At 52.1% G+C, this 18,338-nt stretch overlaps 1 protein-coding gene across 1 annotated transcript in view; it reads right to left on the bottom strand.

The window, feature by feature from the left end:
- Positions 1-4,504: 4,504 nt before the first annotated feature.
- The window catches only part of NGF (nerve growth factor), a 48,129-nt gene continuing 34,295 nt past the window's right edge, over positions 4,505-18,338 (bottom strand). The window contains exons 2-3 of the mRNA XM_084865405.1: positions 11,431-11,554; positions 4,505-5,379 (exon numbers count right to left, since the gene is read on the bottom strand). Of these exons, the coding sequence (XP_084721531.1) occupies positions 4,660-5,367 (708 nt within the window). The 5' untranslated portion in view covers positions 5,368-5,379; positions 11,431-11,554 and the 3' untranslated portion in view covers positions 4,505-4,659. The remainder of the gene's footprint in view (positions 5,380-11,430; positions 11,555-18,338) is intronic.

Genomic DNA, 18,338 nt, shown 5'->3' with positions numbered 1-18,338 from the left:
GATGTATGTGCATGTAGCTGTGTGTATATTTGCATGTTTTATACACAATAACTTGCTATATGCCAAGCACTGACTAAGTGCATTACAAGTCGACAGAGTAGGGCCCATTATTATCATCCACGTTTTCCACGTGAGAAAACTGAAGTACAGAGATCGGTCATTTGTCCAATGTCACTCAGATAAGCTAGTGGTAAGGCTAGGGTCTGACTGTCGCCGTCTGATTGTGTTCTTCACCATGACACCAGCCTCTGAAAAGTGCTGGGATGAGTCCCACCCAGTGGCCTCAGGAAGGACCTTACCTTCAACTCAGACCACTAACCCACTTGTTGCAGACACAGGGTAGACACAGACAGGCTGGGATGGTGTTTGAGGAGGAAAGGATGGAAACTAACTCTGTCTTACCCGCCCTAAGAGGCTGGTTGAGTGCCTGTGACCTGCAAGATTGGGCCCAGGGTCTGCAGCCCTGGGCGTAAGGGATTCTTTCTCCTCAGGCTGCTGCTGTGGGAGGGCCCGCCCCACCGAATCTTGGCCCCGGGCCCCCGAGCCATCTCCACACACCCAGGTGAACTTTAAAAAGGTCAGAGCTCTTTCTTTGCCGACCCAGAGTAATTGGAGCAGAACAGAGCCCACGTGCTGGCCACATGGAAACTCTCAGCGCCAATGGTTTATAAACTTGCCAAGGGCCGAGAGAGAAAACACACCCCAGAGAACCGGGGAGAGGCTCGCTGGCAGTGATGCGTGAACACAGGAAGGCAGCCTCTGGCATCTTCGCGAGGTGCTCCTAGTATTAGAGCGCGGAGGCTTGCTCCGGCTAATCCACGTTCACTGCTTCCTACGGGGCGGCACACAGCACACGCTCAGTAAACGCTAACAGTCATGGCAGCTTGCTATGACTGTTAGTCACAGAGGAAACCTGTGATGCATTGATAGGACTCTCTGCTCACGAACACTCTTGCCTTGTTGAAAGGTGTTCCACCCCGTTTCAACATCCTTTCAGGGTTTCTCAGCCAACTCTACTTAGTTCTCAAAACGAAAATGTATTACATCTTCTTAAATGCCAGACACTTGTGTATATTTCTATTATATAATTTATATCATTCTATTGTCTCCCCACCCTCTGTTTTCATTACAAAGATGAAGAAATTGGAGCTCAGAGAAGTGAGGCAACCTGCCTGAGGCCACACAGCCTCAGTGGAAGTATCTTGCTTGTCTGGCTCCAGAGCCCATGCTCGCAGTCAGTTCTCCAGAATCTAGGTGGTCTTCCCGAGCCCAGATTCAAGCGGAATCTGAAGCAGAATAGCTGCTGGTCTTACTCTTGCCCTTCTGAGCCTGGCTATGCCAGGTCCATATTTCTTAATGCCCATGAGCAGACGGTTTTCCATGCCCAATCTCTCCATCTGCCAGCAAACAAATACCTAGTGAGCACCTCATAGCTGTTACTCCCCTACAATCACTGCAAGGACTGTCAGTTTAGAACAAATCACTTTGCCTGCCACCTGACTGTTAGCTTTCAAATGCATGGCTTTGCTTTAACTCTGGGCTATAGAAATACTTATTTTCATTCCACAAGTGCAGGATCTGAGGTCAGAGAGGGGCAGTGGCTTGCTGAGCGTTCGCAAAGAGGCATGGGGAGCTGGGCCTGGCCCCTGGCTCTGCTGACACCAAGCCCACGTTTGAACCTTCACATTGGACGGACGGCTTCCTCAGCACCAGGGCCCCAGCTCCCCGCCGCCCCATTCAGGCCGCGGAGCAAAGTGGAGCAAAGACTGAGCTCAATCCTGAGTTGGGGTCCTGTGTTCCCTAGAGTCCCATCGTTCTGGGGCCCCTGTCCAACGACTGGTCCCTTTTCTCCAAGGAGCAGGGACCATGTGGCCCAGAAGGGGCAACCCCTCTGTCCTCTGCACGCCGGGTGGGGGGCGGCCCCCGCTCCCATGATGCCAATGGTGCTGAGACGGCGGTGAGACAGACGGGCAGTCCTTGGTTTCATGGGAGTGAAAATAGCTGCTTGGCTGTGTTGCAGACCTGTCTTCCGCTGCAGGATGTCTGTGAGGGGGAAGCAGGTCCTGGGGAGGCTGGGGCCTGCGGTGGGAGGGGGTCAGAGGACTGATTGGAACACAAACTAAGGTCAGGCTTTGTCTCCCAGAGTCGCTAGGAGAGCTGGGCTGTGTCAGGCCAAGGCAGCAGGGACTTTGGTTGCTGGGAGGACGCTTCTGGGGAGGGAGCTGGTGAGGGGAAGGCATCTGCTCTGACCTCGGGGCTTTCTGTGATCTGGGCACGAAAACCTCAGTAAGGCCAGTCAAAGAAACGGTTCTAAGTCCCGCCTGCCACGGCTGCTCTTGCGCAGAACACAGTGGTGGTTTTGAGCTGTTTTTCAATGTGTTCAAGTGTCTGGGGCCTGGCGACTCAGGACGGCCTCTTGGGGGCAGCCCGGGTGGGTCTGGAAGCCAGAGCTCCCGGCTGTATGTGGGGAGCAGAATCCAAGTTGCAGAAACCACCAGGCTCAGGGTTGTTTTTGGACCACTCAGCTCAGGCAAACTGATAATCCCACGTGGTGTGTAAACACATCAGCTCCAGGCTAGGCCTACAGCAGATGCTGCCTTTGGGGAGGGCCGTGGTGAGTGAGCTCAGGGGCCCGCCGTTACACACCCCTCGGCCTTCATCCTTCCTTCGAGGCTGTCTTCCCTCCAGGTCTTGGGGACCCACGTCCTGAGGTGTGGAGTGGCTCTCCAGACTCCACGCTGGCAGAGACCAAGCCAGCTTCCCAATACCCCACCCCCTCCTCTCTCATCGCCTCTGGGCCCAGCAGGCCTGCTCAGCGCTAGGAGAAAGGGCCCAGGAACTCTTTGCTAAGAGGAGCCGGGATGGCTGAGGCCCTGGCACTGGTGCCACCGAAAAGCCACAGACACAGGTCCGTGGTAGGCCTCACCCCTGCAGGCTTTATCTGCCAGAATGTGCTGGTTGGTGTTTCTTTAACATGAATCTTTATTCCAGTGGCAGTAGCCCTGATAGGAAAGCAGGCTACATTTCACCATGCTTTCACCCTAATCAGATTCCTCTCGTGCCAACGCTCTCAATGTTTCCAATGCGCCCCGTTTGGGTGGGGGTGAGGGAGGGGTGGGCCGCCGAGAGTTACAGAGGAACAAGCATGGTTATTTGCTTTTTCTATCAGAGGGACAATCTGGGCCAGCTCTCATAAAAACTGGGGTCAGGGAAGGGTTGGGAAACAAAATCTCCATTTCAGTGTAAACTCTCTCTTGAGGGGAGGCAGTTATGCCTTCAGAGAAAAAAACAAAACAAACAAACAAAGAAATCACAAGGCCAAGTGGCAGCTTGAGGCTGGTTGGAGTGCTATTCTAGGCTGTAAGCTGGAGTCTCTCTGTCACCTCCATCTCTGTCACCTCCATCTCTCTTAAGTCAAGATGCTCTTGATGTTGACAGCATTGATTAGCACCTGTCCCCCCACAAAAGAAGACCTCCCCCCAGGGCGCTGGGTTTCTTGGAGGCAGGGGAGGCTGGTAAAGGTGAGATGGCACCTTCCCCCTCCTGCTCTGCGTCCCCCTCCTCACACCCTCCTGCTCTCCTCTCCCCTGTCGGGAGCCACGGGAAGGCACTGTGCCCCTGGCATCGCCCACCTTGCCTGGTGCATTTGTGTCCATCTTCGCTCCATTTACTTGTGTCTTTTCTACCCCCACCCTCTCTCGGAGACCCCATGACCCTGCCCACCTCCGGACACCTGAGAAAACCACCCAGTGAGAACGAAAACACTTTCAAGTTTTTTTCACGGCGGGTCTCTGACTCCCCTGAGTGGAGGCTGCCATCGGAAGTGGCCGTGAGGCCCTCGGTGGGTAGCAAGAGTGTCTGAGACCCTGTGATTTCCTTGGGAAGCCACGTCTTTCCAAAAGAAGCTGCCGGAGGAGAAGCTGAGGATCAGCTTAGTTAGTGCTAAGGCAATCTGGATGTGAAATCAGACCCACCGCGGCGGGCCTCCTGTGGTTATTTCCTTGCAGCTCTGCCGGAGAGCGCCCCAGCTTTTGCAGATCTTCCCCTAGAAGCCAGCCAGCCTCTCGGGTCCTCGGTGCAAGTCTCCTCCTGCCTACAGAGCGAGTGGGTCCCCCCAGGACGGAGCCTTCTGATGAGGCTCCACGGATTCCGCGAGTGGAGCAATCAAGGCGCATGCATCCAGGCCGGGGGCAGGTAATCCAAGGATTAGGTAGCTTTGGCTCTGGAATGCAGAACTAAGTTGCAATGCAGCAGGCTTCCCTCCCAATCACGCCCAATGCGGACTAATATCTGAAACCAGTGCGCCTTCCCTGCAGCGGTAGTGCCGGCTGGGGGGTGGGGTGGGGGGCTGAGGGCTCCTGGCAGGCCTTTCAGGGGATCCAGGGGCGGCTGCGGGCAACACCCCCCTTCCCTCCCCTCTTTCCCCCCTACCCCCACCCCCGGCCAGCCCCAGACTTGCAGATGGCCACCCTGGGGGAAATGACCCGAGTGGCAGCACACAGGATGCTTCCAAAAAATTTAATAAATAACGATATTTCTTTTAAAACTGTATAAACTATAAATTACCATGCAGTCCTTATAATTTAAAATAATTTACAGGTTGAGGTAGGGAGGGGCCCAGGAGAGAGTGGCGGGAGCTGGGGCGGGGCTGGCGTGCGGTCAGGCTCTCCTCCCGGCCTTCCTGCTGAGCACGCACACGCAGGCCGTGTCTATGCGGATGAAGCGCCAGGCGGCCTGCTTGTCGTCCATGGTCAGCGCCTTGACGAAGGTGTGCGTCGTGGTGCAGTACGAGTTCCAGTGCTTGGCGTCGATGCCCCGGCACCCGCTGTCCACGGGGTGGGGGGCCCGGCACTTGGTCTCGAAAAAGTATTGCTTGAACACGCTGTTGTTGATGTTCACCTCGCCCAGCACCATCACCTCCTTGCCCTTGATGTCCGTGGCCGTGGTCTTGTCCCCCACCCACACGCTGATGCTGTCGCACACCGAGAACTCGCCCCTGTGGAAGATGGGGTGGGACGCGGAGCGCTTGCTCCGGTGGGTCCTGTTGAAGGAGGCGGCCCCGCCGGCCTCCGGGTCCAGCTGCTGGGCGTCGGCGGCCACCGGCGGGGGCTGCGTGCTGAACAGCACGCGGGGCGAGCGCAGCCGCCGCTTCTTGAAGAGCTTGGGGTCCACGGTGATGTTGCCGGTCTGCCCGGACACCCTGGCGGCTATCGCCCGGGCCGGGGCGCTGCGGGCTCTGCGGAGGGCTGTGTCGAGGGAATGCTGCAGGCCTGTCCAGTGGGCTGGGGGGACATCGCTCTCTGCCTGGGGTTCCGCCTGGATGCCGATCAGAAGAGCTGTGATCAGAGCGTAGAACAACATGGACATCACGCTATGCACCTGAAACGAGGCAGAGACCGGGTCATCCACGGAGGACGCGGTGGGACAAAGGCAGGGTCTGGGTCGTGCAGAATCGGCCTCCCAAGAGGATTCCAAAGAGGCTTCCCCCGGGAGGCCCCGTGCAAGGGGACCCTGGAAATGACCTTCAGCCGGGAGAGACACTTTCAAGAGTGAAAGGGTGCCAGCAGCAATGACAGTGGGACCCCCGGCATAAATAGGCCCGGCTCAGACGCCCGGATATGAGGTCATCCTCCCGGGGGCGGGCTTTTCCAGGAAGGGGCAGAGGCCCTGACATCCTGCCCTGTGGCCCGGTGTGAATGTGGGAGCATCGCTCACAGAACCCCTGTCAGCTCTGCCCTCCCGTGACTCTGAACACTTACTCTGAATCCATGAAGCATTGTGTTTGCCAAACGCTGTGTGGCTCCGAGACCATCTTAGTCAGCCGGCCCGTCTGGTCAGCCCTCGCCTATGACGCGATACTGATAACATTTCCTTTCTGTGTGTTGTGAAACTTTTCAAATATGTGCACTTCTAATTCCTCATTAGTCTGTGAGTTAGGTGAGGATGTATCCTCTTTCTCCCATATACGAGGAAAGTGGTCCACAGAAAACCAACCAAGAGGCTGGAAGTCACTAACACACACTGGAACAGAAATAGAATCCAAACCTGGCCCTTGACTGAGTGAGTCCACCCTCCCATACTTTCCTTCCTCCCTCACTTTCTCTTTCATTCTTCAATGTGTCCTTGCTTTCTGTTATTTGTTCTTAACAAGAATAGATCAAGTAGCATAACTTAGCTCTCCCCAAGAGGCAGCACAAGCCCTGAGCATGAGCCAGACGGACTCCGAGCTGCATACGGTTGCCCACCTGTAACCAGCCCACCCTCATGCCTGGGTCAGTGAGCTGTGGCACTAGCTCTCTTCTCTGTTCACACGCGCAGATTCACATCAACTGTCAGCTCCGCTGTGAAGCTTCCCCAGGTGTTCTTAGTAGGGTAAGAACATCCCCTGTAGAGGGTGTTCAAATGTCTAAGTCTATCCCTCCCCCACCTCTCCTCCCCGAGCCCACGGGTCCTTCTGCTCCCTGCCTGCTTGCCCAGCCTGGCACAGATACCACCTTCTTTTGAGATGTTCTCAGGTCACCCCAACCAAAAGTGATCGCTTTCCATTCTCAACTTGAGAAGCGCACGCACACGTGTGTGTGTGTGTGTGTGTGTGTGTGTGTGTTTGTGTGTTCATGTTCATGTGTTCTCTCCTACTAAATCAACGTAGTGGGAAGAACTCTGCTTTGGGCCTGGGGTTAGAAAACCTTGTTTGGATTCGAGTTTGGCTACGTGTTAGCGGAAGGAAGTCACTAATCTTTCTGGGCCTTAGTTTCCTCATTGATACAAGGGGGCAATAAACACCATTTCACAGGGTTGCTGACAGGATTCATTGGGCGCTCATAAAATCCGAGTTAACGCCGAGTCCCTGTCAGATCCTGTGGGCAAAGATTCCATCTTTCTGAATCACATAGCTGCTTCTTCACTTCTGAGCTCACTCCATCTCCATCTTGTCATAGCACCTTGTTTTCCCGCCGTCAGCCTTCTTTTTGAGCCTGTCCCCATACTGGCTGTGCCACCGCTGTGTCATGGCAGCTAGTCATTCCATCGCTGGGTGTGCGCCACCCTCGTCACCTCCCCGAGTGTAACCCTGCCCCCCTCCTGGTGCTGTAGATAATCATGTACACGCCTGTCCTCCCCAAGAGCATGTAAGAAGCAGTGCCATTTGCATTTAAATATTCTGGGGCCACGGGCAATGCCTGGCAGGTAGTAGGTCCTCAACAACTGTCCGGAGAAGGGACGGAAGAGGGAACGGAGATGGCCAGGGCAGCTCCCACTCTGCCTTCTGTGCACCCAGGTGCATGCTGGGATTTTGTGTCTGTGGCCAAGCCCAGCGTTCCCAATGCTGTGAGTGATGCATTCCGCTCGGCACCGTGCTTTTCTGCAGCTGGGAATAGACAGCTCTTTGATCAGATACCAAGAACAAGACCGTCACATTCTTTTCTCTTTGGTCACTTTGAAAACACTTGTGTTCGCTCCAGTTCTCCAGCCGGCCGTGCAGGGGGTTGGGGCACGTCTGGGCTTCTGACCACGCCTGGTTCAGTGGCCAGTCGCCAGCGGCTGTGAGAAAGCTCATCACTCAAGTGGCAGCGGAGTTTACTTTTGCCCCTTTTCATGCTTCACTCCTCTCTGCTTCTTAGCACACGGTATCTCCTTGGGTAGATGGAGGGAGAAGAACTGAAACAGTCATCCCTCTCCATCCAAATTAGAACTTGGATAAGGAAACGAAAGAAAGGACTACACTGTAGGGTTTTGATGGGAATGAGGGCCATAGTGCTCCCTGTTTCCCATTTCCAAGGGTTCCCATCTCACTTCAGTCTCCCTGCTGGTGCTCTCACCCGCTTCTAAGGAGTCACCTGAGATTGTTGTGTGGCCCGTGCCTGGAGACTGACACCTTAAAGCTAGGACCATCACCTCCTCTTTTCTCAACAACAGCAGCCTAGAGGGGGCCCCTAGCTGATTCCATAGCTATTCCACAGCTACTCTCTCCTGACGCCTCTCCCCATCCTTCTCTGCGTGTTTCTCCGCGTGTCGCTCTCTCTGTGCCTGGGCCACCGTTCCTTCCCTCTCCAGCCCCAGACCTGGCTCACCACTGGACTCTGCTCTTTCCTCGTGCCCTCCCTCCAGCCCTTTAGATTCTGGTTCAGTAGCATCTCTTGAAACTGTAATATCTCCCCTCTAGTCCTGGACCCTCATCTCCCTTCTCCCAGTGCCCGCTACCCCTGGCCCTCCCGTTCACCTGTTCAAGCGCTGCCCTGATCACAGCCCACTCAGAGTGCCCAGCGGTGAGTCAGCTGTCTCATGAGCCAGTGGGACTGCTCGGCCGCACGGCAGGCCCTGCCCGCCTGCACTGCCTCACACATTTGGCATTCCGGGTAAACAGAGCTCCTCCTGGAGCATCTGCTCCACGCTCCCCTGCCACTGGCCTTGTTCAGCCTCTTCTGTCCCAGGCGTGCTCCCCGCTGCCCCTCTCGGCATCTTTCCTGCTCCCGTCTCGGCTGGCTGGACTCTTTCCTGTTGTCTTTTGACACCCAACGGAGATGCCACCTCCACTGGGGCGCTCTTTCTGTTTCCAAAGAGACAAACTTTCTCCCTCCTCCATCTCCGAAAGCATTTCCTCCAGTCTCTTGTCACAGTGTGTTCTCTTATCATTCCTTCTAGAAGGCAAACTCCCGCAGGCAGCACATCCTGCTCCTCTTTGCTGTGACAGGTGACCTCGCACCCGCAGCTGGCTCTGCTTCTAAGAATCTGAGGGTGTGGACGGATCTCCTCCCCTCAGTGCTCCTTCACCTCTCCTTCAGAGTAGTAATGTTTAAGGTGGCTTCCAACTGCAACTCTGAGTTTAAGCAAACAGTCACACTTTGGAGATGTGGTGGGTTTAGTCTCAGACTACCACCATAAAGGGATTATTCTGGTCCAGCAAATAACACAAATTTTTGGTTTCCCAGTGCATATAGAAAATTATGTTTACACTATGCTACAGTCCTCGAAGTGTGCAATAGCATTGTGTCTAAAAATACAATGTATAATTGGCAAAGCTCTCACAGGCCGATGCTACGTCTCAGTCTGCTGTTAGCATATAGTGGTGGGCCTGGTGGCGTGCACTCATGGCTGGGATTTCCATCTCGGACAGATAGTTTCATAAAGATTTGCAAATGCTCTCATTTGAATTTCAGAGGAATAAATGTTTTTTTTTAAAGTATTTATTTGATTTACAATAGTGTGCCCCTATAATCTTTTTAAATTTTAAAAAAGTCTTCCTTTTAAAAAATCATCAATAGCTAAAAAAGAAAGAAAGAAAGAAACTGGTGTGTTTTCTATTCTAGTGATACAATGTAACAACGCACAGTTTACAAAAGGACATTCTCTTCTTAGCTGAGTGAACCTGGCAGGATTTTCATCCTATTATTTTTAATAACAACCTTTGAAATGATGACAATCCTCACCAGACTCCACTAAGCGGAGCCCCGTGAGCTGGATGATGGATTGGTGGTGAAGTCAGGCTGACTGTGTGCATGTTCCGTGATTGTCCTGCTCCTCCCAGAATGGAAGATACACCACTCAGCTTGGGGGAACCCACCAGTGCCTTTTACCCAGCTCCTAACAGGCTGCCCAACTCCTTCGTCCCTTCCTGGACCAGGGGTACCTCACCCACGGCAATAAGAAGAGACATCGCCGGCACCAGGTGAAGGAGCTTTGCGTAGATTTTGGCCTCATCTGAATAGGGGATGACACTGCTGGACAGAGCTAAGTAACTGGCCCAAACAGGAGGGCCAATGGCCCCCAGAGGCTTGGCAACCTGCCTCTGGAGGTGCGCTGCAGAGGGGAGTCAGATCCTCCCTGCCTCCAGAGGCTGGTGCCAAGAGCGCTCAGCGATGCTTGGGCCAGAGATTGCATCAGGGAGCCAAGGTCACTGCGTGTTAGTGAGAGAGGAAATGCTTGTGGCTGAGGAAATCCAGACTCCTCCTCCTCCTCCTCCATCTCACTCGCCACATTATGACAGTGGGTCAAGGGCCATGTCTTGTTTTACACTCGGCCTCTGCCGTAAACGTAAACGGCTGCTGTCTTCAGTTGTAGACTCAGACGCTCCCAGTGGTCGGGGCCTGTGTGGGGTGTGCGGGATTCTCTGGCTCCTCAGCTCCCCGGGGAGGTAGCCCCGAGGCTGCTGTGGAGAAAGGCACTGACGGGAGAAAACCCAGTCCTTGGCTAGCATTTCCCAGGGGCACCGGGAGGGACGTCAGGGGGTCTCAAGCCCACAGGTGCAGTGCCTGGGAATTACCCGGAGAATTTGTTAAACCACAGACTGCGGGGCCCCTCCCCCGGTTTCTGATTCGTAGGCCTGGGGTGGGGCCCGAAAATCTTCATTTCTCCCAAGTCCCCAGGGGATACTGATGCTGCTGGTCGGGGACCACATGCTGAGAACCACGCATCTAGTTAAATCGTTGAACTTTTCGGAGCAGAGAAATGGGCCTTGAAGGCTTAGTGACTTGGGGTTGTGCAGCGCGTGAGCGGCAGACTCCACAGGTGCGCCCTTGACTTTGCTCAGCACTTTGCAGGGGACAGAGACCTGACGCCCCACACGCGTCGTAATCACTGGAGTCCTGGGCTGGGTTTACTCAACCCCCCAACATCAAAGCGAAAATCCCTTTTCACAGACTATAAGTCTTACCCCCCTTAGGCCACAAACCCAGATACCGGAAACATTTGGATATTCAGTTATTTTAAAATCTAGTTTATCAGGTTTCTGGACCTCGTGTAAACGTGATCCGAAAGTGCTTAAAATGCCCACAGTGGCAATAAGCAGCCAGGACACGCTGGCACGTGCGGGCACCTGTGGATTTATTGGGCACTGTGGGACAGAATGGAAACAGAATCTACTGATCCTTGTGCTTAGAGACACATCTTAAAATGAATGAGTTGAGGTCCTATCATCATCTCTTGGGCTTAACTGTCTCATTAACCCCCACCACAAGCTGGGGAGGTGGGCCGGATTGCTCCCATTTTGTAGAGGAGGAAGCAGACACGGTAAGAGTGACTGGACCATGGGCACACACCTGGAGGGAAAGGAACTCAGAGCCGGGTCTCGGCCTCCAGATCTGGGCTCTCCCCTCGCTCCTTCCCATGGCCAAAGGCATGGGAGTGATCAAGGACCTCGCATCCCACCAAGGCGGCCTGCCCAGAGAGACCGGGAGCTGCGTGCAGGGTCTGTCTGTCTGTGTGAGGCCCCGTGCGTGACCCGTCACTTTAGTGGTGGACGCTCAGACTCCCAGCATGTCCCTGGAAGCTCTCAGGGACTTCCTCTCCCCCGTGGGCCAGGAGAGTCACATGTGTTGGAAACCCATGATCAGCAGTGGGATCCAACGCCCCTTCCTCAGCCTGGGGCTCATTTCCAGCCCTCCCGGCGGCTCCAGAGCCCGGAACTGTGGTGAGACGGACACGCTCGGTGCTCACCTCAGTGTGGCCAGGACGGAAAGCTGCTTCCTTGGAAAAGCCGTTATTGGGCCCGGACGCTGAGCTGAGCTTGGGTCCAGCATGCCATCCAGCCACCTGGACTGCACGACCACGGGCCAGGACTCTGTGGGAGGGAAGAGCTGGCATTAGATGGGCCCTTTGCCGCATTCTCAGGCAGATGGAGAGCTGAGCCCCAGGCAGGAAGGGAGGGAGGTGCCAACAGGACAAACCCCGTTTCCCTGAGTTCTGGGATTTTGTCAGCATCAGAGCTCAGGAAGGAGCTAGAGCCCAGTTTCCCAAACCGCTTGGGGCTGACCTTGCCCACACCTACGGTTGCATCTGTCTTTCACTCTTTTTAAAAAAAAAAAAATAAAAAATATATATTTTATTGATTTTTTACAGAGAGTAAGGGAGAGGGACAGAGAGCTAGAAACATCGATGAGAGAGAAACATCGATTAGCTGCCTCTTGCACACTCCCCACCGGGGATGTGCCTGCAACCAAGGTACATGCCCTTGATCGGAATCGAACCTGGGACCTTTCAGTCTGCAGACCAACGCTCTATCCACTGAGCCAAACTGTTTGGGCAATAGACCTAGTAAATGAATTGGGATGAGGCAGAAGAAGCGAGGTCTGCAGGGACATAGCTGGGAACTATGGTTTTATCCCTAAGGGACATGGAAAGGGCGTGAAAGGGTGTAAGCAAGAGAGTTACATGGCACTCCAATGAATGAATGAATGAATGGATGACTAAACTATTGTGTCTGGTGCAGAATTTATAGGGTATGGCAACTCTAGTAAAAGAAAAAAACAAAGAATGACATCATTACTCTTCCTGTCTATATTCTTTCCAACCCCCAACTCCTTTCCCCATCAAGTCTTTTTTTTTTACTGTGGATCCCCATCAGTCACCTTCCTTCAACCCCCTCTCATTTTGTGCTACAGAAGCAAATACCAATGGAGGGGGCCCCAAGTCCCTCCCATAGAGGAGCCGAGGACAGAGACGTAGAAGGGCCCCTGAGTGGTTCTCCTGCTGCTAGAATCACGAGCTGAGGTGCTTCCATTCCTCTTTCTTACCCACTTTGCTCAAAGTATCCTTTTGGCTGTGGAAGTACCAGGAAAACCTTCCTACTAGAGAAGCACACTCACTCCAAGTCTCTCAAAAAAAGATTATATTCTGCAGCAAAGAATATTCCCCTTCTCTCAGGGCTGGATTTAGCACAGGCCAGGGAGGGTGTCCTGTGCCCAGGCTAAGAGGTTGCCTCCATGGGTTCTGGCTCCATCACTTGTGGGAAAGGGGATCTGATCTAGTCCACAAACTCTTTGTTTCCTTTTAAGAAACTCTTTATTGTTGAAAATATTACATACGTCAGGGTACCGGAAACGCTTCGTTTTGGTCCAGTTCGCTCCCCTTCTAGGGTAGGCCACTCAGTATCTTTAAGGAGCCTCCTCCGGCATCGGCCGAGGAACTGCCACAGGTGAGAGCAAAGGTCCCCTCCAGCTCTGATCGTCCTCGACTCTGTGAGCGTTAATGTTTTCTAGCCCATGTCCCTACTGGGAACTTGACGAACGTTTCCCCCCATTCAAACACTGGAATTCCTTTATTCCATTCATTAAACATGAAACCTGCAAGTGTCATGCCAGCTCCTGGGTTAGGTGTTAGGGACACAAATAATACAATATAACATTTAACCTCCAAGAGCAAATAATCTAGAGGCGAGGAAAGGCCAGCACAGGAACTTGTCACATACTTAGCACAATGTGATAAGCATGATGGGTAGTGGACATGAGATGGAAGGAGGACTTGGTCTTACCTGGCCAGACTCGCCAGAGACATATATATGTTCCTAGAGGAAGTAAGATCTGAGCAGGGTTCTGAAGGACGAATAGGAGCTCATGAGGAAAGATGGGAAGGAAAGGAAACACAGAGCCCTAGAATTCAAGAACTGGCGAGAGGTCCAACGTAACTTAGCAGGAGGTTGGAGAGGGCGGGGGAGGTGAGAGGAGTATGTGATGGGGCTCATACAGAAGTAGGTGCCTATGAGATTGTAGAGTTCACTGCTGTGACCCGCCCACTGACCGCAATTTCACAGAAAGCCTCCCCATTTTATCTAGGGAACACCCAGAGAAGTAAGAGTGACCAGAAATATTCTGGATATTCCACTCTATGCCAGGATGGCCTCCAATCTAGATGGTTAGAAGAGCCAAGATCAAACTAAATAAAAAACACGACAACCTCTAAGCAGACCTGCTTTTCTGGAGGCCAGCTATAGACCAACCACAAAAGGTCCCCTGCCCCTATTTCAGCATTCTCTGGGCCATGCTGCCTGGGTGCATGCCTGAGTGTTGTACCTGAGATCCATTCTAGCATCTCCCAGGCCTTTGGCCTTCTCTTGTTCAGCGCATGCATAGGTGGCTCGCCACTGGGGAGAGAAGTCCACTGTCTTCTCTCATGTCTGTGAGAATCACGTGGTGAGAAACATCACGTGATGCTCACAGACATGGCTGCCATTGTTTTCAGTCGCCTGCTAGTAAAGGTTGGGGCTCTAAAATTAAACCTGATTTAAATATGACCAGTTTCTAATGCAAAAAAATATTAGGAACAAACAACCCAAAGGCGTATCTATTTTTAAAGGCCTGTCTGTTCTCATGAGGTAATCACTTCATCAGATGGCTCTCACACTTGTATACGCGCACGAAAATAAACCCCAGCTCCTCTCGGGACAGCGCTCTATTCCTGTAGGCACAGAGGGATCCTGGTGAGGACCGCTGTGCCGCGCCTAGACTCGGACAGCCCTCTCCTCTCCTGGGCCTCATGCTTTACGGCAGTGATTCTCAAGGTGTGTACGTAGGAGTGTTGGCAATATCTAGGAACTTGCTAGAAATGCAAACTCTCAGGCACCTCCCATCCCCGAGTTTAAGCCTGTTAGTACGGTCCTCTCTGTTGATGCGTGCCCAGCATCCCTTCTACTTTTTTAAGGCCTCAGCGATATTTTGGTCAATTGTAGCCAAGAAGCTTAGGTTAATGGCGAGTTGTTCAAAATCCATTCAATACGTAGTTTAAGGAAACCGACCCTCTGCTGGTCAGTTTCCTTAAACTACATATTGAATGGATTTATCGGGAGGGAAGGGGATTGGCTCAGAGACGGCAGCCTGTCTTCCATCAGCTCCCTCCAGAGCCCTCCATGCTCACATCCTGTGCTAGGTTCTACCTCCCTCTCGGCTCCCACTTTCTGCTGCCCTCCCTCACCCCAAACCCTCTGTAGCAGTGGCTCTCAACCCTGCCACACACTGGAGTCATGGGGGGTGGGAGGGAGAGACACAGGATTTTTAGGAGCTCCTGACACCCGTACTGCCCCCAGAGATTCTGATTTAACTGGTCTGGAGGGCTCCCTGGGCCTCAGTTATTTATAAAGCTCCAGAGGCAATCCCAAGGAAAAGCCAGGGCTGAGAACCACTGCTGTTCAGGGTGAATGGGACGCTTGACATTGACTTTGATGAGCTAGTAATTAAGAGAAATGGCCAAGAAATTAACATGGCTCAGCAAATGTAAAGGTCTGGTGTGGTCACATTATTGGCAACAAGGTGTGAGAATACAGCTGGCAGACTCCCTGGGGGGGGGGGGCGGGATATACTGTCCCTATCTCCCCTGTGGTCCAACCCCCCAACCCCCCCCCCCCCCCAATTGTCTAGAGATAATTGTCATTTTTGAACTGGAAGGTTTTCTCTTTACTCCTTGCACACCATTTAACATGCTGTTTGATGTTGGAGCTACGGCTAGCTTATTATTAAGCCCGAGGATTATCGGCTGACATTTTTAATACACAAGATGTGGGTATTAAAATGCTTGACCAAAAAGATCTCTTGGATGACTCTTCAGAAGTCATGGCCAGTTCCAGGCGCAGCTTACAGCACACGGAAGGTGCCAGAGCGCCGGTGTGAGGTGCAGGCTCCTTTCTCCGGCTTCCACCTGCTGGCGGTCTGTGAGCTTGGAAAACTCACTAAACGTGCTGCACTTAAGCACACATTGTGGAGAGCGTCCTAACTGTTTGTGCTGTTGCTGTGGTTTTCATTGCTGTAACCATCCCCTCTAATTCGCTCCTCTCTCTGTTAGTCCTTATTCTGAGCCGCTACACAAAGAGAACATTTGGAGTCTTTTGCGCTGCACGTCTGTTTTCCCAATTTTTAGCCTAATCAGAAGTTTTCTATTATGGATTATGACTGTGAGGTTTGCTGAGTAGGAGCTCTTTTTTTTTTTTTGGAAAAAAATTTCAATTTTGGCCATTTCAAGATGATTTGATGTGTTTTAACTATTTAGTGGTTTTGGCCCATCCAGTAGGAAAATAGTGCACCTGGCACCAAAGACTTAGGAAGACAGTCAAGTTCAGCAAAACCACCGTTCCTTTTCACTGGAAATTTCAATCAGCACAGTTCCAGAGGGCCTTGCCACACACTTCCCTGAAAAAGAGGTTCTATGGATCTCTCGGAGATTCTGGGATGAAGTACAAAACCCTTCCTGCCATTTCCCAGGGGAGTCCAGCAGCTCAAGGAAGAAGCTATCGTGGTTGGTTGACCTTGAGCTTCAGAATCGAAGAGCGTTTGCTAGGACTATGTGTGACACTCTGGGGTGTGTGGTGGGCCAGCCTGTGTGGCACTTGCCTGGCTGAATTCCTGAGCTGTGCAATGCCAGCACCACAGAAAGACTTTCACCGTGTGGGTACCTGACAGCATTAACGTGGTCGAAGAATAGACATCAAACACACAGCGACCTTCTATTCTAGAGCTGAGGGCAGTATTTTATTTATTTTTTTTTGCAGGAATATGCTGCTAAATAACAGTCATTGTGGGGCAGCCCATCAAGTTAGCGAATTCCAGTAATAAATCTGTAATCTCCATTGGAGTATCCAAAACAACCCAATAGTTTCTTAAACTTGTCTGTGACCCTCCGAAAACATCTCCTTGGTTCCAACTGGCTGATCCTTAAACCACACGAAAAAGATCCATTTCAGCTCTGCTTCTGGCCTCTCGCTGCCTGTTGTTCCCATATTTGGGACTTGGCGCACACAGAAGTACTGGGGGGGAAAGCGGACTCTCAGGTTGGCTGGAGTCAAAGTGTCTATCCAATAATACCAGCACCTATCGGGGTCCCCAGCCCACTGCGGACCTCAGGGGACCCCCTGGGATGGGATATGTACATGAATGAAAACACAACGCTGCCAGTGAACGTGAACTCAGACCCAAGCTCTTTATCCTATTTGTTTTATAGGATTAAATGTCCTCAGCTCTTCTTGAGCTAACCTCTTCCTCTCAGTGTGCGGTATGTTTTCCAAGCAATGGGTCAAGCCATGTTACAACATATAAGTCTATAATGCAACTCAGATGTATTGTAATTTAAGAAGGTCAGACAAGCTGAAGGTTCATAGTCCTGAGGAAGACCAGGGAAAATCCTGGTTTCACAGACACAGTGTTCTGGGGCTTTTCAAAAAAGACAGGCAGTCCACCCTTCAATAAAAGAGGGATGCGGGACAAGCTATGGGACTCGAATATAAGGATTCCAGAAAAATCCCACATTTACTTTTAAAAAATGTCCGTGAGGCGAGGGCATTTCTGGGTCACTGCAAAAACTGGTGCATCTCAACCAGCCTGCCTCCGAGAAGACAAGGACCACAGTAGCCAGCCCCAAACATCCCCAGGGGAAACCAAGTCCCAAGGCCACGCCAGATGCCACCGTGACTCCTGCTCCCAGTGGATGGCTTTGAAACTACCCCAGTCCCAATGGGATCCTACCACACAGGGACACACACCTCTGAAGAGATACTGTCAGAATGCCATCGATGTGGTTAGCTGCCCCGAAGGGCTGTTTGATGGGCATCCTTAAGCTTCTCTCGGGGAGTTTCACCTCGCTCTATCGGGAGGAAAGGTCGGGGCGGTGGAATCCTGCCATCCCTTCTAAAGTCACTGGAGTCTCACATAATTACATTTCAGAACATTCCCAGTCTTCTAGTGTTTCTCCCTTTAGGTTTTACTTGACCGTGACATAAACAGAATAAACACTCCACACTAGGAAATTCACTCCGGAGCTACAAGAGGCCCACAGAGTGCATCTGTCCCCAGGGTCCCGGCACACTGTGGGCAATTAGACAGTCACAGGGTGGGCAGAAATTTTCCCCACGCAACCATGATAGTGATGGTGGTGGTGGCAGAGGGCGGTGGGGAGAGACAGAGAGACAGAGACAGAGACAGAGTGAGGGGGGCGGGGAGAGAGAGAGAGAAATCTCAGCCACTCACCCTGTTGCTTCTAAAGAGGTAAGCTTGGATGTTTAAGACTCAGAAGAATAGAAACCAACTTCAGAACCTCCGTTATTCTTTTACATAATTAGACATTTGAGCCGTGAAGAAAGGGCACTGATGACTCTGCAGTCCATTGGTTCCCCCTGACAGATGGCCAATGGAGGCTCGAGGCCTGGAGCTGGTTTCATCCCAGCCCCACCAGTTTTCAGCTGGGTGACCTTTAGCAAGTCACTTAACCTCTCTGTGCCTCGATGTCTCCACTCAAAAATCAGAAGAATTATACCTTCCACCTTGGGCTCTTGAGAAGATGAAATAGGATAAGCATTTAGCCCAGTGCTTGGCACCTTGCTGGTGCTACTTAAATACAGGGTGTCCCCCAAAATGTACACACACTTTAACAGCTGACAACTCCCTTAATTTTCACTCCTTTTCAGGTTTAACTGGTTTGAAATAATGGGTGAAACCACGCTAAGCTTTAAACAAAGAAAATTTATCTTAAAGTGCCACTAGACTTCTTCTTTTTAAAAAAATATATTTTATTGATTTTTTTTTTTTTTTTTGCAGAGAGGAAGAGAAAGGGATAGAGAGCTAGAAACATCAATGAGAGAGAAACATCGA

This window comes from Pipistrellus hanaki (assembly GCF_964339955.1).
Source record: "Pipistrellus hanaki genome assembly, chromosome: 18".
In the NCBI taxonomy this organism is placed as follows: Eukaryota; Metazoa; Chordata; class Mammalia; order Chiroptera; family Vespertilionidae; genus Pipistrellus; species Pipistrellus hanaki.
This window is presented reverse-complemented; position numbering and strand designations above follow the sequence as displayed.